The 25,377-nt window shown below is 42.7% G+C and overlaps 2 protein-coding genes across 5 annotated transcripts in view; one reads left to right on the top strand and one right to left on the bottom strand.

The window, feature by feature from the left end:
- smurf2 (SMAD specific E3 ubiquitin protein ligase 2) overlaps positions 1-5,327 on the top strand; it is a 241,286-nt gene extending 235,959 nt beyond the window's left edge. For both annotated transcript variants that reach the window (XM_038777045.1, XM_038777046.1), the window contains exons 17-20: positions 563-683; positions 1,925-2,126; positions 2,381-2,456; positions 3,061-5,327. In XM_038777045.1, the coding sequence (XP_038632973.1) occupies positions 563-683; positions 1,925-2,126; positions 2,381-2,456; positions 3,061-3,160 (499 nt within the window). In that variant the 3' untranslated portion in view covers positions 3,161-5,327. The remainder of the gene's footprint in view (positions 1-562; positions 684-1,924; positions 2,127-2,380; positions 2,457-3,060) is intronic.
- A 5,283-nt stretch (positions 5,328-10,610) lies between these two features.
- LOC119952929 (centrosomal protein of 95 kDa-like) overlaps positions 10,611-25,377 on the bottom strand; it is a 53,083-nt gene continuing 38,316 nt past the window's right edge. For 2 of the 3 annotated variants that reach the window (XM_038776561.1, XM_038776562.1), the window contains exons 15-22: positions 23,415-23,507; positions 19,715-19,862; positions 16,261-16,430; positions 16,009-16,083; positions 15,528-15,680; positions 14,528-14,674; positions 13,478-13,549; positions 10,611-12,913 (exon numbers count right to left, since the gene is read on the bottom strand). In XM_038776561.1, the coding sequence (XP_038632489.1) occupies positions 12,740-12,913; positions 13,478-13,549; positions 14,528-14,674; positions 15,528-15,680; positions 16,009-16,083; positions 16,261-16,430; positions 19,715-19,862; positions 23,415-23,507 (1,032 nt within the window). In that variant the 3' untranslated portion in view covers positions 10,611-12,739. The remainder of the gene's footprint in view (positions 12,914-13,477; positions 13,550-14,527; positions 14,675-15,527; positions 15,681-16,008; positions 16,084-16,260; positions 16,431-19,714; positions 19,863-23,414; positions 23,508-25,377) is intronic. The other variant, XM_038776563.1, reaches the window with a different exon arrangement.

Below are 25,377 nucleotides of genomic sequence, written 5' to 3' on the forward strand. Positions count from 1 at the left end.
CACAACAGCACCGGAAGTCTGCCAAGCTCTTTATGACTTCAAATAATCCTGACCTAAAATTTGACCCGTGATCCGATTGTATCTCTTTCGGTAAGTCATATCTAGCATAGAACTTGGTTAATTCATCGACCACTCTCTTGGCTGTGATGCTTCTTAATGACACGAGTTCAGGAAATCTAATGGATATATCCATAATAGTTAACAAATATTGATTCCATCGTGTTTTCGAAAGTGATCCAACACAGTCAACTAGGTGCTTTGAAAGCTGGATTAATGATCAACGGTGCTGGCTTTATTGTAGCTCGTGGTTTCCATATTGCTTGATGTGTTGGACAAAATTTACTGCATCTTTATGTAGTCCCTTCCAGTAAAACTGTTTCTGTATCTTTACTTGTATTTTTGTTGTTCCCAAATATCCTCCTGCTGGAATTTCATGAGCAATCCTTAGGATTTCTTTTCTATACTCAGGAGCTCAACCTGATAGATTAACCTTTCTGTGATGTGTAACGATTGCAGCATCACGTGTGAAACACACTAACTCGAGGAAATGTTTCTTGTGTAGGCTATACGTGAACTGGCGATTTCTGCGAGGTATCGAAGCCCAGTTTCTTGCTCTGCAGAAAGGATTCAATGAGGTGATCCCACAACATCTGTTGAAAACATTTGATGAGAAGGAGTTGGAGGTGAGTGCTGTTTTTACCCATTAAGACACTGCATCAGTGTTTCAGACATATGTACCTAAGTGTTACCGTTGTATAGGTAAATGGAGGTTACAGGTGGATCCCTGCTTTTACAGATTGCAAAACCTGAACATTTTAGATTTCCACCAAGAAGTGTGTGTCACCACTGCGCTGATTCTGAAGCAGCTAACTGGAATTTGATCAAGTCTGTAATGTCACCCATCCTTAGTGGGCACTTTGTTTGAGCATTAATTCTCCACTACCTCCACTTTGTGAATTTAAATAAATTGAACTGGGGCTGAAAATCTAAAATTTAAAATGAACCTCAAATTTAAATGTTATCTGTTATTTTTAAGGTATTGGAAGTATCCCGATTGCTCGAAGTCATGTCCCTGTTTGATCCGCAAGTCCAGAAAGTAACCATATTCAATCTTTGCTGAGTTAGTTAATCTCAGATAAACAGGTGTGGAGGTGCAATAGTTGGGTTAGGGTAATTGACCAGATTCATAGAAGCAGAAGCAGGAATAGATCAAAATCAAGGATGATCTTCAAACCTAATTCCACTTTCCCGCCTGACCCCCATATCCCTCGATTCCCTTAGGATTCAAAAATCCCCCTGTCTACGCCTTGAATGTACTCGAAGACTGAGCATTTGTAACTCTTCAAGTGAAGAAATCTTTTCTCTTCTCAGTCTTAAGTGGCTGGCCTCTTATTCTGAAATGATGGCTCCGGTTCAAGACTTTCCAGCTGGGGAAACAGCACCTCAATGTTGACCCTGTTCAGGTCGTTCAGAATCCTGTGCGTCTCAATGACTGACTCAGTGAGAGGGTTGACACTAGAAGGAAGGGAAGGAATCAGATTATAGGAAGAAAAATACAATATTAGGTTCAAGAGAAGGTTCCAAAAGTAAGCTTCTTTCATGGCTTCGGGACATCCCAAAGCATTTATCAGGCAAAGAAAGACTAATATAAAAAATTGAATATCAAAAGCTAAAATAATACCAGGGAAATTGAACATTGAAAATTGAAACCATCACAAAATAACATTTTATATTTAGTACATGAACAAGTTGGATGAGGCTAGCAGAATATAAAGTAGGTTCATATACTAAAAAAAAATGAAACAGTTTATTAATGTGTCATTACAGCTGTTAACCTACTTTATATAGATAATGGTCGGGGGGGGGGGGGGGTAAAACTGCCTCCATATGTTAATTTGGCTAATTTTCTATTGACTCTTCCCAGCTAATTATCTGCGGACTTGGCAAGATTGATATCAATGACTGGAAATCAAACACTAGGTTAAAACACTGTACGCCAGATAGCAATATTGTGAAGTGGTTCTGGAAGGCAGTGGAGTCTTTTGATGAGGAAAGGAGAGCCCGATTGCTCCAGTTCGTGACAGGATCCTCTCGAGTTCCTCTGCAGGGTTTCAAAGCATTGCAAGGTGAGTGTGAATTTGTGGCAGTGTATTGCTATGCATGTAGCAAAAAAGTAAATTTGATCACTTCCTTCTACCAAAAGGGATGGGGGAGAGGGGGCTGTCACTTTCTCAACATTACATTGGGGTGAGAGGAGGCATCAGTTTACAAAGTGCAGAAAGTTTGGATCTGAAATACTATGAAACCTGCAATGTTTTTGCTAATATTACAGCCTATTTTAAGTTTGTTAATATTTAAAACAATCTTTATATTATTGCAGGTGCAGCAGGCCCAAGGCTCTTCACTATTCACCAAATCGATGCCAGCACCAACAACCTCCCCAAAGCACATACCTGGTAGGGGATTGCACTTTCTTTTCCTTCTTAGTTTTCTGTTAATTTAAAACGAGTCCAAATCCAAATTTATTGATTAATAGTACTGTTACCTTTAAGCTGCCTTTAGAATGAAAAAGCCGGAAAGTGGAAGTGAAAGGTTCTGTAAATTAAAATGAAGCAGTGATCGGTGCAGCATTATGAGTAATTTAGCTTTTGGCACAGTCAATCCACCCCATTAAATTTGTACTAGACTTGGCAAGAATTCACTAAAGGAATGAGGGGATAGTCTTATAAATAGAATCTGCCATTAATAATTTTCAGTCATCTTGCGGCTCTTTCACACTTGTTCCCTGGAATGAACAGATCACAGTATCATACACTGAAGTGAGAGTTACTGCATAATTTGTACTGTGATATATATATAGTTGGCCTATAAAGATTATGATGACAGCTTAGCGGGATGTTACAGACAATAAGACAATGTGATATAATAAAAGGAGTTCTCGAAAACAACTGTGCACATTTATGTCAAAGAATAAACTTTAAGGCAATGCAGCTGTGACTTGATTAATAGGCTGTTCAGATCTGGGTAGTAAAACACATATCTTGACTGTTTTCTTCCTAGCTTTAATAGAATTGACATTCCTCCCTACGAGAACTATGAAAAGCTCTATGAGAAGCTGCTAACAGCCATTGAAGAGACTTGTGGGTTTGCTGTGGAATGATTGCTTTGTGAATCATGGGACTTCCGTACACACCTGCTCCTGAGGGCTTTCTCCTGCCGAGGTTCCAGCAGTGCTTGGAATATACAGGATGTCTTTCCCTTACTCAGCAAGAGGACAGCAAGAGGGATTGAATGATTAGGGAACTTTGAGGAAACCGGTCACCTGGCTTTTGCCTTGAGACTTATCAGCTGCTAAACTAATATCTGGAAAATTACAGACTGCTAGCTTTTTATGATTTGACCAGTTAGCAGTATTCTTGATAGCATTTTTGATTTAAAAGACTACTACAACAATTTAGTCATCTGTCTTAAGCCCATCTGCTCCTTACTAATTGTTAATATCCCCATGCATCATGATGTAGACTGCAGCAGTCAGTACAACGTAACTATTGTTCGGCTGCCATGACTATACCATAATTGCACCTTTTTTCCTATTGGTCATTCATTTGGGTATGAAGTATAGGAGTTAGCAACAGTACAGTAACTGAGCTCGAGTAAACTTACTATTCCAAGTGGATTCTCAAATGGAAAACAGGCTGAATTATTTTGTTTCATCAATGTTCTTCCTGTTGTGCTGCAGACTTGAGTCGATGTCTGTTCGACCAGTTTATTTTATACAAGATCATCGCAGGAGGAAACATTCCACTTCATTTCAGCAAACTCGGCCATAACCACTTTTCTCCTACTCCTTCCAAATTGACCGGGAGGAATCTTTTTATGAAATGCATATTACCAGCCAGCATTGCTAACTGGGAAGTTTATTTTGTAATTTTTCTTTTGTTATTGCATCAGTTATTTACATGACATAAGGGATAAATACTCCTTTATAGTATATTAAAAGCAGCAACACTCTACAATGCTATGTTGGTTTATGCTCCCAGAACGTTTTCTAACATTAATTGAAGGGTGTGAGTTACATTCCACCTTCTATTAGTTATAGCTGGACTGGGATGAGCTCCATTGTATAGCCAGCAACAATTATTAAAATGGAAATTAAATATATAAATTGAAGAGAGTTGTTCTCGGTTATGCTTTTCTATCCATAGTTGAATTATGATGACCTGTATATTAAACTGAGGCAGCTCAAGACCCGCCTTGACTTTTTTATAAAGAGTTTGAGATCATTGTATTTTTTTTGTAATTTTAATGATAGGAAATGTTCTGCAGATCCTATACATTCACATGAGTTTTAATATATTTATAATCTATTGACATTCTTGTCAATTAGTATTTCTGTACTGGGAGCACCTGTTGATACAGCAATCTTATAATTTTTTTGCCCTGCACTGCTGCCTATCAATTGCAAGAACATCATCCGATGGGAAAGTGTCCTGCAATGGTGCTTTGTACAGTCTTGGGTGAGGCATGATATATAAATCTGAGGCTAATACTGTGACTATTACAACTTTTAAGTTAATTGTATCTTAACTTTTATTTTAAACCACTTTTTGCACATCTTAGGACTGTAGTTCTGTTCAGCTTGTTGACCTCTTATCCCAACCCCCTCCCTCCCATTCTAAAAGGTTGACAGCTGACATCCCATTCCCAGAACAAAGTCGCCAATGGACATTTACTGATAAATGTCCAATGCACACGTGGTCTATTTTCATGATCATTCTCGAAACCATCGTAACACTACACCCAAGTTTATCAATAATGGATTTTAAATGGGCTGCGTACCGAGAAATAAAAGCTAAAGTCAGCAATTAGAGTGTTGCTCTTGTAATAAAACGCATGCTTCATCATACAGCTGATAGCTCCTAGCATGCACCCATGGCTTCACAGACTTGAAATAATACATTATAGCAGATAGGAGCAGTTCACTGTATGTAACACTTATTGGTTAATAGAGTATTGTCTACCAGTTGTTAAAATCTTTCCTTTATATAGATGTAATTAGTTTACAATTAACCCCTTGGCTTTACTTCCCAGTTCTTAAAAACACCATATTTTATTTTGTTTTTAGGTTTTTCTCATTTCCATTTTATTTTGTATTTATTACAGAGTGTTTTAGCGTCGTTAACACATTGTATTTCACTCCCTCTGTTACATGGGCTTTAATTAAAAAAAACTGTATGGAAGCAAACTTTGCGTGTGTACCCATGCAGAATGAGCAATAAAAGTCTATGCTGTTTGCACCCTCACAGCATAACCAGTTCAGTTTTATAGTTTTATGTTTGTCTTCTATTTATTCACTGCTCAGCCATTAAATCAATATTGGAAAAAGTAGCATCAACTGCAGCTGATCCTGAAACTTAATTCATTTGATTCAATTTGGACCCAATTTAAATTCATTACATCATGATGTAACTGGACTAAGTAGTGAACCATTCAGAGTGGGAAAGGATCTCCAGTTTGATCTAAAGTCTGTGCTGTGTTAACTGATCTCAGCCAGTGCGGAATTGGAGATGTTCTACAATTGATTTCAGTAGTGTTGAGGAAGGGTTCCCACCCTTGATCACTGTTCACGACTGGCAAGTGGATGTCAACCCTCCATGATTTTCCTGGAATCTCTAGGGGTTAAGATCAAAGTTCCTGAACACTGATGCTAGCAACTGGGGAGAAAATTCATGGGGGCATTGAAAAAAGTTTTAAAAAAATATTTCCTTGGATATTTTTATTGGTTATAAAAATATTGAAGACTGAGAAAAGAACGACTGTCGTTGGGGTGGTGGTTGCAGGCAGGTGGTCATATGTTGAAATTCCAGGGACATGACCAACCAAAGTTGCCAGCACTAATAGCAGGTGAAAGCAGGATCATGTTGTCAGGTTTGTATGATTCAGTACCACAGCATGTGATGCATCTTCCCACCTAGCCATCTGGGGGAGCCCTTACATGAGCATCCTGATCGAAGAAATACACTTGGTGCTGCTGACTCAGTGGTGCCTCTTGGTGGCAGCAGTTCAGTGGCTTTTTCTTGACCAAAGAGACACCAGGTCTCCATGAGACAAAGGCAAGACCTTCAAAAGAAAACTGTAGATTCTTGTATCAGGTAAGAAAAAGGCGACATAACATTCCTGAAACACTTGAGTTTTGACGTGAATTGTGTTATTGTACAAACACTTTTTGCCAAACACTTATGAAGGTGAAGATCTCTTTAAATAACTTTGTTACAGTGAATGGGCAAGTAGTAGTATTTCACATTGAAAATACGTAGAATCATACTGACACGGCACAGAAGATGGCTATTTGTCCCACTCTGTCTGGGCAGACTCTGAAGCGCTATCCAATTGGTTAGTCTCCCCTGCTATTTTCCCTCTGCCCTGCAAATTCCACATAGATTTACCATTTGAAAGTTACTATTGAATCAGCTTCCACCACTTTTTCAGGCAGTGCATTCTAGATCTTCTGTATAAAAAGAAAATCCTCCTTTTCTCCCCTGACTTTTCGCCAATTATATATAAGGCCGTAAGACATAGGAGCAGAATTAGGCCATTTGGCCTATCAAATCTGCTCCGCCATTCAATTATGGCTGATATATTTCTCCCCCATTTGCCTGCCTCCTTCACATAACCCAATCCCTTTATTAATCAAGATCTATCTATCTCCGTCTTAAAGACACTCAGTGACAGCCTCCACAGCTTTCTGTGGCAAAGAGTTCCAGATTCACCATCCCCTGGCTGAAGAAATTCTTCCTCCCCTCTTTTAAAGGATCGTCCCTTCAGTCAGAGGCTGTGCCTTCAGGTTCTAGTTTCTCCTACTTGTGGAAACATCCTCTCCACGTTCACTCTATCTCGGCTACTCCATATTCTGTAAGTTTCAATGCGAACCCCCCCCATATCCTTCTAAACTCCATCAAGTACATATCCAGAGTCCTCAACTGCTCCTGAAGATGACAAGTCCTTCATTCTGGTGAACCTCCTCTGGACCCTCTAAGGCCAGCACAACTATCATCTATTATGTCTTCCCTTAAACTTTGCTTTTCTGAGAATAATCCCAGCTTCTTTAATCTTGCGACTAAACCTGTCCTGTCAAGTATCTTTATAAAATATCCTCTGCACACTTTCCAATGCCAGGTTTGCTTTAAGCACCGGGCAGCACAGTGGCGCAGTGGGTTAGCCCTGCTGCCTCATGGCGCCAAGGTCCCAGGTTCAATTCCGGCCCTGGGTCACTGTCCATGTGGAGTTTGCACGTTCTTCCCGTGTTTGTGTGGGTTTCACCCTCACAACCCAAAGATGTGCAGGCTAGGTGGATTGGCCATGCTAAATTGCCCCTCAATTGGAAAGATAATTGGTTACTCTAAATTTATTTTTAAAAGTAAAAAGGCTTGCTTTAAACACAACCCTCTCAATTTGTCCTGTCACCTTCAAGGAAATATCCTCATCTAATGAGTTGTGCATCGGTCATATTGCAGCCATTGGTTAGTGACTTCTTGAAAGTTGTGCTGTAAAGATGTCAGTTTAGGATTTCTTTACTGTGATATGTTACTGGCAGATTGAATTAATAAACACAAAAAAGCCACAGAATTAAGCCAAAAAATTTATTTCACAGCATATAATAAATTGCAAAAGTAACAAGGAATTAGAGCGACTTGGAGGCGGTGATCTATTTTTGGGCATCAGATAGTTATTCTATATATCCAATACTTATCATCTATTACAGTTCTTTATTTGATTTTTTTTGACCAGGTTTAAATCACTTAATGAGCCTGTCTTTTTAATTTGTATTTATGGAATTGCTTTTTGAGTGCTCTCATGATGTGTGCTGTGCACTAAGTTAGGATAACTAAGGGAATCAATCACCCATAAATGGAAACATCTCTAAATCTACCCTATCAAACTTTCACAATCTTAATCATATCTAATAATAAAAATCGCTTATTGTCACGAGTAGGCTTCAATGAAGTTACTGTGAAAAGCCCCTAGTCGCCACATTCCGGCACCTGTTCGGTGAGGCCGGTACAGAAATTGAACCCGCGCTGCTGCCTTCTTCTGCATTACAAGCCAGCTATTTAGCCCAGTGTGCTAAACCAGCCCAGATCACAACAACCCTCCACCTAGTCTCCTTGATTGAAAGGATCCCTGTTCTTTCCTGAAGGTTTATTTATCAGTTCTGGTATTATTCAAATAAAACCTTTTTGCACTTTCATCAGTGCTTGGTTTTATAAAATGGTGGCCAAATTTTCACTGTCCATGTGTAGTCCAACCAAGATTTTATAAATTTTCTCATAGAGAATAACAAGTTTGAAGTACACACCATCCTCGTCTGAGGTGTGGTGATCCTCAGGTTAAATCACCACCAGTCAGCTCTCCCCCTCAAAGGGGAAAGCAGCCTATGCCACCTGGGACTATGGTGACTTTACTTAATTCAATACTAAGAATCAAGAATATTATGCTCTTTTAAATAAAGGGGTATCTTGGAAACTTGTATCATTGAATAAAGCAAACAGATTGGACAGATGTAATTTAATGCCACAATTAAATCAGTCCTTAAATTATTTTCAAAAGGATACAGTTGATCATAAGAGAAATATTAAAGAGTAAGGAAAAAACTAAGGATAGAGGTTAATGGCTTGTAGAGAAAAAACATCAGCACAGAGACTTGGTGGGCTGAATGACTCGATGCTATTTCCAGAAATGTATATTCCTAGTACCTGTGGGAGGTGCTGGGCAGGTTTGGGTTCGGGGAGGGGTTCATAGGGTGGGTTAAATTGTTGTACCAGGCCCCGGTGGTGAATGTATCAACGAACCGGCTGAGGTCAGAGTACTTTAGACTACCGTGGAACGAGGCATGGGTGGGGTGCCCCCTGTCTTCCCCCCCCCCCCCCTCCCCCTGCTGTTTGCCCTGGCGATTGAGCCCCTGGTCATGGCACTGAGGGAGTCCAGAAGCTGGAGGGGTTCGGCCGGGGGGGGGGGGGGGGAGGAGGAGGAGAAGTACCGTGTCTCACTATACGCGGATGACCTGCTTCTATACATCGTGGATCCGGTGGAGGGGATGGGGGAGGTCATGCAGACCCTTAGGGAGTTTGGAGACTTCTCAGGATATAAGTTCAACGTTGGGAAGAGCGAGCTTTGTGGTGCATGCGAGGGGCCAGGAAAAGAGGTTGGAGGGACTGCCGCTCAAGATGGTGGAGAGGAGTTTTCGGTATTTGGGTATCCAGGTGATCAAGAGTTGGGGCGTCTTGCATAAGCTCAATCTGACGCGGTTGGTGGACCAGATGGAGGAGGACTTCAGGAGGTGGGACATGCTACCACTCTCCCTGGCGGGCATGGTATAGTCAGTTAAGATGACGGTTCTTCCTAGGTTCTTGTTCGTTTTTCAGTGCTTGCCTATTCTCATCCCTAAGGCCTTTTTCAAGCGAGTGAGCAAGAGTATTATGGGATTTGTGTGGGCAAATAAGACCTCGAGGGTCAAGAGATTGTTTTGGGAGCGCAGTCGGGGGAGTGGCTGGCGCTGCCGAACCTGCAGCTACTACTGGGCAGCAAATGTGTCAATGATTCGGAAATGGCTAATGGAGGGAGAGGGAGTGGCATGGCAAAGACTAGAGGCGGCGTCCTGTGTTGGTACTAGCCTGGGGGCACTGGTGATGGCACCGTTGCCGCTTCCACCGACGCGGTATACCACGAGCCTGGTGGTGGCGGCGACACTGAGGATTTGGGGGCATTGGAGACGGCACGGGGGGGAGATGGGGGCCGCAGTCTGGTCCCCAATATGAAACAACCATAGGTTTGCCCTGGGCAGGATAGATGGTGGGTTCCGTAGCTGGCACCGGGCAGGAGTTAGAAGGATGGGGGACTTATTCATCGATGGGACTTTTGCCAGTCTGAGGGCGCTGGAGGAGTAATTTGGGTTACCCCCGGGAAATGCCTTCAGGTACATGCAGGTTTGGGCGTTCGTCAGGAGGCAGGTAGGGGAATTCCTGCTGCTGCCTGCCTGAAGGATACAGGACAGGGTGATCTCTGGCGTGTGGGTTGGGGATGGTAAGATCCTTGTTTGCGGAGTTTTGGAAGTGCTTTGCAAAGGCTATGTCTAAGGTCTTGGATACTTGAGTAAAACCGAGTTGGGTGATAGCGATTTTTGGGGTATCGGAGGATCCGGGAGTGCAGGAGTCGAAAGAGGCCGGAGTTCTGGCCTTTGCCTCCTTGGTAGCCCGGAGAAGGCTCTTGTTAATGTGGAGGGACGCGAAGCCCCCAACCGTAGAGGCTTGGGTCAACGACATGGCAGGGTTTCTCAAGTTGAAGATAAAGTTTGCCTTGCGTGGGTCCTTGCAGGGGTTCTCCAGGCGATGGCAAACGTTCCTTGACTTTCTCGCGGAATGTTAGGTGGAGGTCAGCAACGGCAGCAACCTGGGGGGGGGGGGGGGGGGGGGGCTGATTTATTTTCCTTTTTTGTAAGGGGTGTATGCCCTATTCTGTTTTGAGTTGGGTGTTAACTTGTTAAAACTGTTTATTGTTTAGAGGGTTAAGTTGTTTTGTTGGCATGTTGCCCTTCTTTCTTTGTATTATTTTCCTTTTTGGAGTGTTTTGTAAACTTATTGAAAAACTTTGAATAAATACATTTTTAAAAATGTACATTCCTTTAAACATTTACAGCTGACTTAATTTGGTTGTCAGAATCCAAGATGTGAATGTCTGTTATTCAAACTATAGCTTGTCTATTGCCCATACATTAATGGCAGCAGAAAACACTAGTGCTGTTGGTTAGCATGTCAGATACCAATCTTTCAAATAGATTCTCCAATATCCAAACAGACACTTGCATGGTTGGTGTGGGGGGAATATTTCAGTAAGCATCTGGCAGAATGTTATAAAACAGCATTCCATTGTGGTGCAGCCACCTTTTTGGTAATGTGCACCATACAGGCCCTCTGCAATCTAGCTTTGTGGAACATGCTAACACTAGAAATTATAGCTTTGCTGTATTTCCTATTAAAAATAGGTAAAATGTGAAATATTGAATATTTGATTTGTGTATCACATGTTTTGCACCTTTCACATCCCACCCATATCACTTTAGCTCCCCACAGCACTAAATTTACTTGTTTTGTTTTTTTGTAAATGATTCATGCATGCCTCAGAGGGCACTTACAAGTCAGCCACACTGCTGTGAATCTCAAATCATATGTAAGCCAGACCATATGAGGATGGCAAATCTCCTTCTCTAAAAGGACATGGATTTTTATTCCAGATGTCATGGGGAAAACATGTCTGAATTGTTAGTCTAGCTGCAACAGTAACTGGATGTCAAGGTGAAGATCACTATTTTAAATGGTATACAAAAACTTTCTAATGGCTATTAGTGACTCTCCCATTCCTCTCTAAACAGTCAAGAAAGGATGTCAATGACAAGTTCTTGCCCATTGTTAGAATTTATTTTTATTCTCCCTTTATAATGTGGCTGTAGGTTCCACGTTTGACACTGTGGCTGGATCCTGAGTAACCTATGCCTCCACTGTCCCCAATAGAAGTGACGTGGTTGGCTTGGCTTCAATTATTTCCATTGCTGAAAATCCTTCCTGACTCTTTAAAGTGGAGTTAGTTGGCCTAAAGAACATTGGTGTTCCTATTCAGGCAAGTAGGCCTCTGTAAGATAGCATCACCTCAATAGTGGACTGAATTGTCTGCCTAGATTACATGTGATTTAAAACAACATCTCTTGATGCAGATGCCTAATGGACAGAGGTAACAACAGCCGTCATCTTTGTGATAAAAGAACTGTGTAAACAGATGAAGTAAACATGTAGCAGCTGCATCCAACCTGTGACCCTCAAAGCTTTAGTTAAGGTGGCTTTTACTTTGCTGGTTGGTGCTGATTAAATGTTTGGAAAAGACTTGTATTATTTGAATTAAGCCAGAACACTACTGTCAGCACTTGATTACAACATTAATTTAAAATATCTGCAGGTGCTACAACTTTGCCAAAAGTCTTGCAAACCTGGGGAATAGAATAGCTGAGCAATATTTTACTTTTCATAGTAACATCCCTGTTAATGATGCAGGTACTGCCACAGCAAGCCTCAAATCACCGCAAGCGTTTGCTTGGAAACATTTTTAGAAAAAGGTTTAATAAATTAGTCTCTCAACATGATCATATAGAAAACATTAGATCAATACAACTACCCCATATCTGCTAGTAAATTTGTATGTATAGATTTATCCACTGTACAGGATTTTAAAAAATGTACAAAGTAATTTTTGGATTAAATGAGCTTTACAGTATTAGTGTCCAATCATCTTGTAAGCATCCATGGCCCCCTACAGCTGAAGGTAGTCATGTAACAATCTTTTAACATGAAACAACCAGCCAGCATTTGAAGACCCTGACATTATAAAAGATCCACTCATCTATCCAGCATAACAATTACTGCCCTTCCAGGGTGTTAAAGCGGTATTTATATTAAAAAATCTCAACCTAGGAATTGTACAAAAAATGATAAGTTTTCACACAATGTAGAAGTTAGATCGCCAGTAATTATTGAGAATGTATCCCACATTTTCCCTATTATGTACATCTGCTCAATTTCTCTGACTGGTGTGAACAGTAAATGCATTTGAGCTTTTAGGAAAGTATCGTTGTGCTTTGGTTACCTGAGCCCTTTGTACAGGTGCCCAAGAACTCATTTCTCAGAACAGCAAATGTTCATAGTGGAGTATTACTGTGCTGGAATGATGCCATCTGGAGTCGCCGCTGTACCCTTTCTGCCTCCAGTTCTCTGAAGTACACATCATCATCATCCCGTATGATCATTTCCTGTAGTTCGTGGATCTCCTTTTCCATCTTTGCACGTAGTTCTTTCTTCCATTTTTGGAGTGCCTAGATATTTAAATAGATTTAGCAACTTGGAAGTAAGCATCCTCAAACTTACAGCAAGGACTATATAATTTTCTGCTGCCTACGGCACTGAGGACCGGGTTCAATCCTGACCCCGGGTCACTGTCCGTATGGAGTTTGCACATTCTCCCCGTGGCTACATGGGTTACACTCCCCCAGCCTAAAGATGTGCAGGTTACGTAGATTGGCCATGCTAGCCCCTTAATTAGAAAATAAATAAATCGGATACTCTAAAATAAATTTTAAAAAAATTAAATTTGAAAGGACTATCATTTTCTTTTGAATCTGCTAAACAATTTAGCTCAAGTTACAGCAATGTGATTCAAACATTGTATTGGATTACTTACTGATAATTGGTCAGAGAAAAAAAATAATGGTAAAGGAGCTACATAAAAGGAACTTGAAATAAAGTGTCTACAGTTTGCCATTGTTATACTGCTTCTGTACAAGGAGAAATGAAAGTTGGTTGTAAAAATATCAATTACTCTGCGGACTCTCCTGGAGAGAATGGCTATGTTCTTGTAGCGGAAGAAAATGAAAAGTTACCTTGTTTTGTGCAGTCTCTCGGATGCTAACTTTATGCCGCTCCTGTGCCAGTGTTTCAGCCAACATTACAAACTAGATTTAAACAAAAGACTTTCAGCTGGTAGTTGCAGGCAACTCTGATAATTACCAATTATAAAACTACACTTTTACACATACACAATTATAAACCTCATTCAGAACATAATTCTGTTAAGAAAATCTTCATTTGTGATTTGATTATGAATAACTTGTGAAATTTTGCATCACCCTGAAAAATCAGTTAAAAATACTAATTCCAATTGCTAGTACAATATTTTAAGAGAATTTTAGTTATGCTAAATTACTGTCAAAGCAATACTTTTTTTCCCCCCCCTCTTGTTTCCACTATGCCACAGTAGGCCGAGGTTCAGTCTGTTTTGCAAACTGATCACTTGGTGAATGTATAAAAGCTGGTCTGGGGGAAAATGAATGGATTCCAATTCCAGTTTACTTTTTTGGTACGGGTAATGTGAAATTGGGCTTGAACCCAAGATCCTCCGATTCAGACTGGAGCACATAAGCCAGGCTGTCATTCAGCACTGGGCCTTTCAAAGTCCCATCTGTTCCCTCAAGTATGCATGAAAGATTCCCTAGTACTATTTCAAAAAGCAGGTGAGTTCTACCAATGTCGCAATTAACGCTCAAACATTAGGGGGTGGTAGGTCCCAGGCTCGATCCTGGCTCTGGGTCACAAGTGTGGAGTTTGCACATTCTCCCAGTGTTTGTGGGTTTCGGCCCCACAACCCAAAGATGTGCAGAGTAGGCGGATTAGCCACGCTAAATTGCTCCTAAATCTATTTTTAAAACTCTCAAGCATTATCTGCCACTTCATTACATGGCTGCTTATGGAAACTTACATAGCATTTCTGTACAATGCCTTCATTTAGGGCTGTCTGTGGCAGTGCTTTGGGAAGTCAGGTCATGAAAGGTACATTTAAGAGTTTATTCTTCCATGTTAGGCACATATTGTAGTTTTCTATTGGAGCAGAATATTATCAAAATAGAGGCTAAGTTTGAACCTTATACTAGTACCTGATCTCTATAGTAATTCTCCATTGACTGCAGTTCTTCCTTTTGACGTTTATTGTACTCCTGACGCTTCTCTTTGGTGTAAGTCTTCAAGTCACGCAATCGCTGTTTCTGAATCTCCAAACCCTCCTCAAACAGGTTTTTAAAAATCTTTAAGGGAAATAACGAATTAGGCTGTTGCATACAATTATGTATACATTTACACTAACTTATTTACAGAACACTGGTTCTCACTCTATACAATTGTACTTTGTAATTCAGAGATGCATGTCCTGCAACAGCAATTACTGGCTTGTCACTTTTGTAACGTGCCCACCAATAATTGTGACTTTTATGGTGCCTTCAATATAGCAACAGGCAAGTCAAACAGAATGGCTTTGGTCTTGATACAATTGGAGGAAGTTCATGCTCATCTGGAAAAGATCAGAGCGAGGAAAGACCAGAAAAAAATAACAGTAATGAAGCTACTCCCAAGCAAGGTGATTGGAGAGGGACAATACGGAGTACCTAAGCAGGAGGCCCAAAAGATATGTTGGAATACTGGCTGTACAGAGCTGAAATGAGAACATTTCAGGAATTCTGAGGCTACATGAAGACAGATGAGCATGAAACCAAGTGAGGGCAGTGCCAGAAAGCACGTTAGAAAAGGCAGTTTTTATAAAAAGCAAATACTATGATAGACTGGCCTGTAAAACATGTTTTTTTTGGGGGGGGGGGGGGGGGGGGAGTACTATAAACAGTAATACAAGTGTAAAGTGAAATCAGGGCCTAGTTGGACTCTGGTCCGTTGAAGGAATGAATTTCACTGCTTTATTCCAGCCAACGACTCCTTTTCACTGACAACAAAAATGGCATTGCAAAATGATCTGCTTGACATCAACATTGCTGCTGCACTGTAGATGAATGCCCAAGAGTATGGTGCTGGTAACACAAATTAACACAATAATTCATAAACCTGTACAGCACAGGAGGCCACCTGGCCCATTGTGTCAGCCACACTCACCCTTTCTTCCCGAGTCCTTGCTCGCATCATTTTTGCACGCAGTTGAACATGGTAGTCAGTATAGTATTTCTTAGCACGGGCAATTTGCTGTCTTTGCTCCTTCATCTTGTTCTGGGAAGATTTCTGCTGTCGGATTCGTTCTTTAAAATCTTTCTGAAGGCGAAGTAGAAAAGAGGGGATTATTTTCATGCAAAGGAGGTACCACAAGGAGCTCCTGGAGCAGACATTTAAATGCAACTGAAGCCAAAACATAAAAATGTTAGACTAGATAGCTCCCGGTAGAAAACTAAAACATGATACGTTCCCAAAGGAGAGTTCAGACCAAGGTCTCTTCCCTGCCACCCACCCCAACAGTGTCAATAACAATGTTGTTTTTTTACAACAGGTACATTATTGGAAAGTGAAAGTAAGACTTTAATAAAAAAAAGTATTTAATGTTTTGTTAAATATGCTCCTGCTTGCATTCGTTATTAAGCCTCACCAGACGCTGATTATGATCCTGCTCCTTTCTCATGATATTGATCAGGAGATCGTGCTTTTTCTGAGCATCTTCAATCTGATGAGAAAATAGTTATAATTGGAGAGTCATCAGGAATTTACAGCTTAGTTGTATCCCAGCAAACACCGAATATAAAAGCTGCGCGCACACTTTTGGCCAGGTCATCCGAAGCAAGCAAAAATATCAAAGCACAAACAGCTAAACAGAGCAGGTGAGGGATGAGACTCAACTCACTGCTGATTGAAGCTTGGTTTGGTTCCGGTCCTGATCAAGACCGGACTTGATCAATTGTTCTATCTGCTTAAACTGCTGCTTCCACATCCGGTTCAGAGTGTGCGGCGATATCGGCAGATAAGGAAACTCTTCCAATAATAACGGTAGGAGGTCATTATCTTGTATCTTCACTGCAAAAAGAAAACCAAAAGACACACTTAAATGTCCTTGTCTAGAGAAAACTGCACATCGAATAAATCTTAATACCTCATAGAAAAGTAAGTATGCAGGGCGGCATGTGGTGCAGTGGTTAGCACTGGGACTGAGGACCCGGGTTCAAATACAAGCTCTGGGTCACTGTCCGTGTGGAGTTTGCACATTCTCCCCGCGTCTGCATGGGTTTCACCCAAACAACCCAAAGATGCGCAGGTTAGGTGGATTGGCTACGCTAAATTGCTCCTTAATTGGAGAGAAGAAATTATTGGGTACTCGAAAATTTATTAAAATAAAAGTATGCAATTCAAGCATGATATTCAGGGCAGTCAATCCTGCAGTTTTAAAAGACAGAATTTTGACATACTGTCAGATTGGGACATGTGTAGGCGTTGGATGTAATGCAGGTTGTGTGTATGCAGTTTATCAACTATGCACTGGATGGCAGCAACCAAATTTGGCATCAATTAATGAAGACAAGGTTCCAGCACCAGAGGGCAACAATGAGTGCACTTGAGCCCCAATTCTTTGAAGAGAATAGAATCCCTACAGTGAAGAAGGAGGCCATTCAGCCACCAAGTCTGCACCAACCCTCAAAAGAGCACCCTAACCTTGCCCTAGCCCCGTAACCCCACCTAACTTTTCAACAAGGGGCAATTTGGCATTACCAATCCACCCAACATGCACATCTTTGGACTGTGGGAAGAAACTGGAGCACCTGGAGGAAACCCACACAGACAAGGAAAGAAAGTACAAACTCCAGTCACCCAAGGGTGGAATTTATCCTGGGTCCCTGGTGCTGTGAGGCTGTTATTATACAGGTGCTACCACTTATATGATGTGGAGATGCCGGCGTTGGACTGGGGTGAGCACAGTAAAGAGTCTTACGACACCAGGTTAAAGTCCAACAGGTTTGTTTCAAACACGAGCTTTCTGAGCGCAGCTCCTTCCTCAGGTGAATGGCGAGGTATGTTCCAGAAACATTTATATAGACAAAGTCAGAGATGCTGGACAATGCTTGGAATGCGAGCATTTGCAGGTAATCAAATCATTACAGATCCAGGGAGAGGGATAATCACAGGTTAAAGAGGTGTGAATTGTCTCAAGCCAGAACAGTTGGTAGGATTTTGCAAGTCCAGGCCAGATGGTGGGGGGGTGGATGTAATGCGACATGAATCCAAGATCCCTGTTGAGGCCGCACTCATGCGTGCAGAACTTAGCTATAAGTTTTTGCTCGGCAATTCTGCGTTGTCACGTGTCCTGAAGACTGCCTTGGAGAACGCTTACCCGGAGATCAGAGGCTGAATGCCCTTGACTGCTGAAGTGTTCCCCGACTGTAATGATTTGATTACCTGCAAATGCTCGCATTCCAAGCATTGTCCAGCATCTCTGACTTTGTCTATATAAATGTTTCTGGAACATACCTCTCCATTCACCTGAGGAAGGAGCTGCGCTCCGAAAGCTCGTGTTTGAAACAAACCTGTTGGACTTTAACCTGGTGTTGTAAGACTCCTTACTACACCACTTATATTGGAATAGACCTGCTGTCATGTAATATTTCACCACAATGTTGCAGTACAAAGTGATGCTGACTGCATTAATATGACAACCAAAAGTCAAGCACACTAGTTATAAACTGTAAACAGTTCATAAAGAGCTTGGATCAGCAAATATATAAACATATATGGAACACGGTGCCTGGGGGAGGTGCTGGGAGCAGATATGATAGGGGCAACTAGACAAATATGAATAGGGTGGGAATGGAAAAATACGGCCTCCGTAAGTGCAGACAGTTTTAGTTTAGGCAGGTACCATGATCGGTACAGGCTTGGAGGGCCGAAGGGCCTGTTCTTGTGCTGTATTGTTCTTGGTTCTTAATACCCAAGCATTAGAAAAAAATATTACCTCAGCACCCACTGAAGAGTAAATCATTAAATTTATGTATAAAAAAAAGAATTAGGAGCCATGATCTGGGGTAGACTGTCTGAAATCTTTCAGCGGATGAAAATTGGATAGTTTTCAGAAAGGGAATTGAATAAATACTTGCTCATGGAGAAAGAGGACGAAGGCTAATTGGAAAATTCTCTGAATCGGCCAGCGGGCTACTACTTCACAGAAATGAGGGGAGTGAAGTTCAAATATCTTGCATATAGTCCTACGACCCTAAAATGCACAGAGCTGGAAAATATGTAAAGTGATTTAAAGAGGACTGAAGACCTCTTTGTTCTTACAGATGAAATGGCAGAATTTATTAATAAAAAGGTCTTCAGGTTAAAAATATTGACTGAAGACAGACGACGTACAATTGGATGCAGGCAATAGATAAGATAGGTTGCAACTAATTTGAAGTGGCGCTGAGGCTGGCAAAGTGCTAACAGGGAGAGCAAGTTGATCTTGTCAAGGGAGAAAGTAGCCACTATTGGAAAAATCAACTCTGCAGGTGGTTAAGATCTGGAGGAGCTTCAGTAGGGTGAGATGTGTGATTATTGCCTGTGCTAAGATAGAAATTGGAAGATTGCTGGAGGCCATTCCCAATTTTGACTGATAAAAACTTGATGAGGGTTGAGACTGTCAATCTGAATAAAAATGGACTGGTTTAATAGTACACAAACATTGAAAACATGCGACACTATTCAATTTGTGGGCCATCTTGAATAGCTTAAAAGCTAATCTGCTGGTCCTCCTTTCCCATGTTTTATCTTTCTTACAGCTTAACCATGGCTTTAGCCATCTGTTGTATCCCAGCTCACTCTCCCATCTTCGGAATCCAACTCGCTGCTCATTTTCTTGCTTCCCCTGGCACGGTAGTTTTCTGCCGACGAGGTCCAGCATTCTATCCCCAAATTCTTCCAACTTGCTTCATCTCTGTCCAAGCCCAATGTTTAGCCACTTCTTTGATCATCTTCCCAGGCTCTTGCCTTGGCGCCTGCTCGGCATCCGTTCACCTCTCCCTCCCATTCATGAGCCACCTGGGTAGGCTCCGTTATGCGAAAGAAACTGTACAATTGCTTGTTGTTGATGACTATAGCAGACTTTCATAGCCCAGCCCCTCCTCTGAACTCAACAGAATGAAAGTAAAAACACAGGTTAAAATTACAGCAAATACTAGGGCAAGGTTCGAAGGGTGGCCAGGGGGTGCTGATTTATCCAGTGTATTTTGGCTCAAGGTTACAATTATCCTTGGTGGTTCCACAACTTAACACATTTCTCTCAATCACAATTTTCCACTTGGCAGAATCAAGCCATTTCTTTGAATTCTTACTTGGAGTTGCTTTCCTTGGCTTTGCCACTCCTGTCGGTGTCCACTGGCTGTGCTTTGGCTTTCGTGGTGTGGTTTTTGCAGAGTAAACTTTCGCTGGCTGTGGGGTTTTTGGAGTCTCTTTGAAGATATTTTCCTTGTATTCTTGTTCCTTTATAGCAGATATAGAACAGATGTGTCAAGTACGCAATAGGAATAGACTGTTCATTTTATTTTGAGCCTGGAGCTTAGCAAGGTCATGTGACGAGTTCGCACAAATATTTTAAAGACAAACAGCAACAGGGAATTAAAAATGGACTGAATATTGAGTCACGGTGATGTGTGAATTGTGACATTAATTATGGATGGTTCTGTGGAACAGTGGTTAGCACTGCTGCCACAAAGCACCAGGGACACCGATTCAATTCCAGCCTTGGGCGACTGTCTGGAGTTTGCACTTCCTCCCTGTAGGTTTCCTCCGGGTGCCCCAGTTTCCTCCCACAGTCCAAAGATGTGCAGGATCGGTGGATTGGCAGTGATAAATTACCAAAGATTAGGAGGGGTTACAGGGATAGGGTGGGGGAGTGGACTGAGGTAGGGTCCTCTTTTGAAGGGTCGCTGCAGACTTTTTTTTTTTAAATAAACATTTTATTGAGGTATTTTTGGTTTTACAACAACAAAATAAACAATGTACATGAATCTATAAACATAGTGCAAAACCCGGCTTCCTCCCTTACAGGTGGCACCTTTATTAACCCCCTACTCGAAGTTAAAATAACCCCCCTCCTTCTGCTGACAATTAATTTTCCGCAAAGAAGTCGATGAACAGTTGCCACCTCCGGGTGAACCCCAACAGTGACCCGCTCAAGACGAACTTGATTTTCTCCAAACAGAAAGCCAGCCATGTCCGATAGCCAGGTCTCCGACTTCGGGGGCTTGGAGTCCCTCCAAGCAAATAATATCCGTTTCCAGGCTACCAGGGAAGCAAAGGCCAGAACATCTGCCTCTTTCTCCTCCTGGATCTTCCAACACCCTGACAATCGCCACCTCCGGACTCGGTGCCACCCTTGTTTTTAACATCATTGACATGACATCTGCAAACCCCTGCCAGAATCTCCTAAGCTTTGGACATGTCCAAAGCATGTGGACATGGTTCACTAGTCCTTCCGCACACCTATCTTCTACCCCAAAGAACCTGCTCATCCAGACCACTGTCATGGGAGCCCGGTGAACGACCTTGAATTGTATCAGGCTGAACCTGGCACATGTGGACACGTTGACTCTACTCAACGGATCCGCCCAGAGACCATCAACTCTCCTCCCACTTGTGCTTCAACTCCTCAGTCTGCGTATCCTCTAACCTCACGAGTTCCTTTATAGATGTTGGAGATCTTCCCGTCTCCCACCCACACTCTGGAAATACCCTATCCTGCATCCCCCTTGGTGGTAGGAGTGGGTAGGTTGAGACCTGCCTACGTAGGAAGTCCTACACCTGCAGGTACCTAAATTCATTTCCCCACACCAATCCAAATTTCTCCTCCAGCTCCCTCAAGCTAGGAAAGATCCCCTCCTATCAACATATCCCCCATCCTCTCAATCCGTGCTCTCTGCAATCTCCAAAACCCCCCTGTCCATCCTTCCCGGGGCAAACTGGTGATTATTGCAGATTGGAGATCAGACCGATGCTCCCTCCGCTCCCACATGCTTCCTCCATTGCCACCAGACTCTCAGGGCCGCCACCACCACGGGGCTGATGGAGTACCGTGCCGGCAGGAATGGCAGAGGTGCCCCCAAGCTGGTGCCATTACATGATGCCACCTCCATGCCGACCCTCCCCCCCACCACCCACTTCCTAACCATGGCTATACTGGCCGCCCAATAGTAGTTACGGAGGTTTGGCAGCCCCAGCCCGCCCTCTCCCCGGCTCCGCTCAAGCATCCCTTTTTACTCGCGGGGTCTTGCCCGCCCATACAAAGCCAGTGATCACTTTGTTAACCCGTTTTAAAAAAGGACCGCGGAATAAAGATGGAGACTGTGGTGATATGAGTGGGAGCACTGCCATTGGTGCAGAGCATTGGTTTCCCATTGGCTCTGGCTGGTCATGTGCCTCTCGTCTGATTGGCTGGGACTAGTCATGTGACTGCTCACCAATTGGTCGAGAGGCAAGTAAACCCCGCCTCCGAGGCGGGGTATAAGTACCCAGGTTTCCCAGCGGTCGGCCTTTCTCTGTAGTCGACCACCGGGCTAACAACTAGCTGATTAAAGCCACCATTTGGATCTTCATCGTGTCTCGCGTCCAATTGATGGTACATCAGAGACACAAACACAAACAGGAATCTCGGGAGGACCGTCATCTTCACAGTCTGCACCCTCTCAGCTAATGACAGACGGGAGCGTGTCCCGCCTTCGGAAATAGTCCTTCATTTGGTCTACTAGTTGGGCCAGATTAAGTTTGTGCAAACGTTCCCATTCCCTCGCCACTTGGATGCCTAGATACCTAAAGCTTCCCCCTACTAATCTGAACGGCAGTCGCCTCTCCTGTCCCCTTGCCTGGATCGCAAACATCTCACTTTTCCCCATATTTAGTTTGTACCCCAAAAACTGGCAGAATTCCCCCAGAATCCTGATGATTTCTTCCATCCCCTCTGCTGGGTCCAATATATACAGGAGCAGGTCGTCTGCTTAAAGAAAGACTCTAATGTTCTCTTTCCCTCCCTCCTCCCAGCCCCGCCTCAGGACCAGCCCCTTGAAGCTCTGTGCAATTGCCAACGGCTCTATGGCTAACGCAACAGTGGGGAGAGGGGGCATCCCTGTCTTGTCCCCTGATGCAGCCTAAAATAGTCTGATGTTGTCCTAGTCATCCGTACGCTCGCCACAGATGCCTGATACAGCAACCTGACCCAGTCAATAAAGCCCCACCCAAATCCGAACCATCCCAGTACCTCCCACAGATATTCCCATTCTACTTGATCAAAGGCCTTCTGTTCTGTGCCAAAGGCCGACCTTCTGGGGGCATCATGATTATATTTAACAACCATATTACATTGGCCACCAACTGCCTTCCCGGAACACAATCCTCGAGGACAAAATTTTGGCCAGCAGTTTGACGTCCACATTCAATAGGGATATCGGCCTGTAGGACCCACACAGCTCCAGGTCCTTGGTCGTTGCAGACTTGATGGGCCAAAAATCTGCCATGCTTATTCAAACTGCTATGTACGTTACTCCATACCCACAACAATGTGATTCATTGTTAATTGCCCTCTCTTGAAATGCTCTTGCAAGGCATAAGTATAGTGATGGTAACATTATAATAATAATGATAATATGTCACAAGTGGGCTTACATTAACACTGCAATGAAGTTACTGTGAAAAGCCCCTAGTCGCCATATTCCGGCGCCTGCTCGGGTACACTGAGAATTCAGAATGTCCAAATTACCCAACAGCACGTCTTTTGGGCCTTGTGGGAGAAAACCGGAGCAAACCCACGCAGACACGGGGAGAACATACAGACTCCACACAGTCACCCAAGCCGGAATCAAACCTGGGATCCTGGAGCTGTGAAACAACAGTGCTAACCACTGTGCTACCCACAAATGTTTGCCATGCTAACGATGCCCACATTGAGTGTTTTAAAAAAAATAAAAAGTGATGAGCTGGTAGCCTGTGGATTACTGATAGTCAAGAAACTCAAATGAAGACATTTAGCACAGGATGACTTACTGCTTTCTTGACACTTTTTTTCTCTTTTTCAATTTTAGATTTCTCTTTTATTTTGTAGGTCTCCAGCTCTTCTCTGTAACATTCACTCACTGCCTGCAAGAGGTGGGGGTTTAAAAAAAAGTCAGCCAATATTTATGTGGAAACATCACTATCACAGACAGAATGGATAGTCAGAGGCTTTTTCCCAGGGTAGAGGGGTCAATTACTAGGGGGCATAGGTTTAGGGGAGATGTACGAGGCAAGTTTTTAAAAAAAAAAACAACGGGCAGTGGGTGTCTGGAACTCGCTGCCGGAGGTGGTGGTGGAAGCAGGGACGATAGTGACGTTTAAGGGGAATCTTGACAAATACATGAATAGGATGGGAATAGAGAAGATTGGAGTTTAGACGGGCAACATTGTTGGCGCAGGCTTGGAGGGCCGAAGGGCCTGTTCCTGTGCTGTACTTTTCTATGTTCTATTAATGACCGTTGATTAAAAGACCTGCATTGTGATTGGTATTCACAGCCACTATCACCAACCTCTCTACAGGAAAGCTTTGACATGGTTTGGGATAATGGAAATGAATTGGGCGTCACGGTAGCACAGCGCCAGGGACCCGGGTTTGATTCCCAGCCTGGGTCACTGTCTATGCGGAGTCTGCACATTCTCCCAGTGTCTGCGTGGGTTTCCTCCCACGAGTCCGAAAGACGTACTTGTTAGGTGAATTGGACATTCTTAATTCTCCCTCTGTGTACCCAAACAGGCGCCGGAGTGTGGCAACTAGGGGATTTTTATAGTAACTCAACTGCAGTGTTAATGTGAGCCTACTTGTGACACTAATAATGATTATTAACTTTTTTTTAAAAAATAAGAGTAGATCACTGTCCATCACTTTGCTGATCCGACATCTCCCAGCAACAGATTGGCTTTTGATGCTGTAGTTCTGTTTTGGAAATTATGACGGCAACTATCCAACTCCTATTTCTAAAGAACATTTAGTGTACTAAAACATGCCACATACTTCACATGTGTATTACGAAACAAAACATCTCCAAGCCACATTGATATTGGGTCAAATAACCAAAAGCTTTGTCAAGAAAAGTAAGTTTTAAGCAGTGTCTTAAAGGACGAAAGTGAGACAGACATGTAGGGAGTACCTCGGAGCTTAGGTCTGAGTCAATTGAAGGCATGGGCACCAATGTTCTCATTATTTTACAGGATGTGGGCATTGCTGGGTAGGCCAGCATTTATTACCTATTCCTAATTGCCCCAAGGTGGTGAATCGTCTTCTTGAACCAATTCAGCTGGATTAGTGGACAGTTTTCCAAGGAAAGATATTCTGGCATTGGAGGCAGTCCAGAGAAGGTTCACGAGGTTGATCCTGGGTATGGAGGCATTTCATTATGAGGAGAGTCTAAGACCAGAGGGCATAATCTCAGAGTAAGGGGTCACCCATTTAGGCCATACGAGGAGGAATTTCTTCTGAGGGCAGTGAATCTGTGGAATTCTTTACTGCAGGTGGTTAAGCATTTTCAAGGCTGATAGACAGATTTTAAAAATCGGTAAGGGAACCAGAGGTTATAGGGATAAGGCGGGAAAGTGAAGATGAGGATTATCATATCAGTCATGATTTCATTGAATGCGGAGCAGACTCAATGGGCAGAATTGCCTACTTCTGCATCCAAATCTTATGCAGTCTGTGTGGTGTATGTATACCCACAATTCTGATTTGGAATGATTTCCAGTATTTTGACCCAGCAACAGTAATATATGGCGATAGTCATCCAAGTCAGGATGGCTTGGGGAATTTGCAGGTGGTAGCATTCCCATGCATCAGCTGCCCTTATCCCTCTTGGTAATAGCGGGTGTGGCTTTGAAAGGTGCTGTCGAAGGAACCTTGGCAAGTTGTTGCAGTGCATTTTGTAGATTGTACACTGCTGCCACCGTTAATCAGTGGTAAGGTGGTTGATGATGTGCCAATCAA

This window comes from Scyliorhinus canicula, chromosome 18 (genome assembly GCF_902713615.1).
Source record: "Scyliorhinus canicula chromosome 18, sScyCan1.1, whole genome shotgun sequence".
Taxonomy (NCBI): Eukaryota; Metazoa; Chordata; class Chondrichthyes; order Carcharhiniformes; family Scyliorhinidae; genus Scyliorhinus; species Scyliorhinus canicula.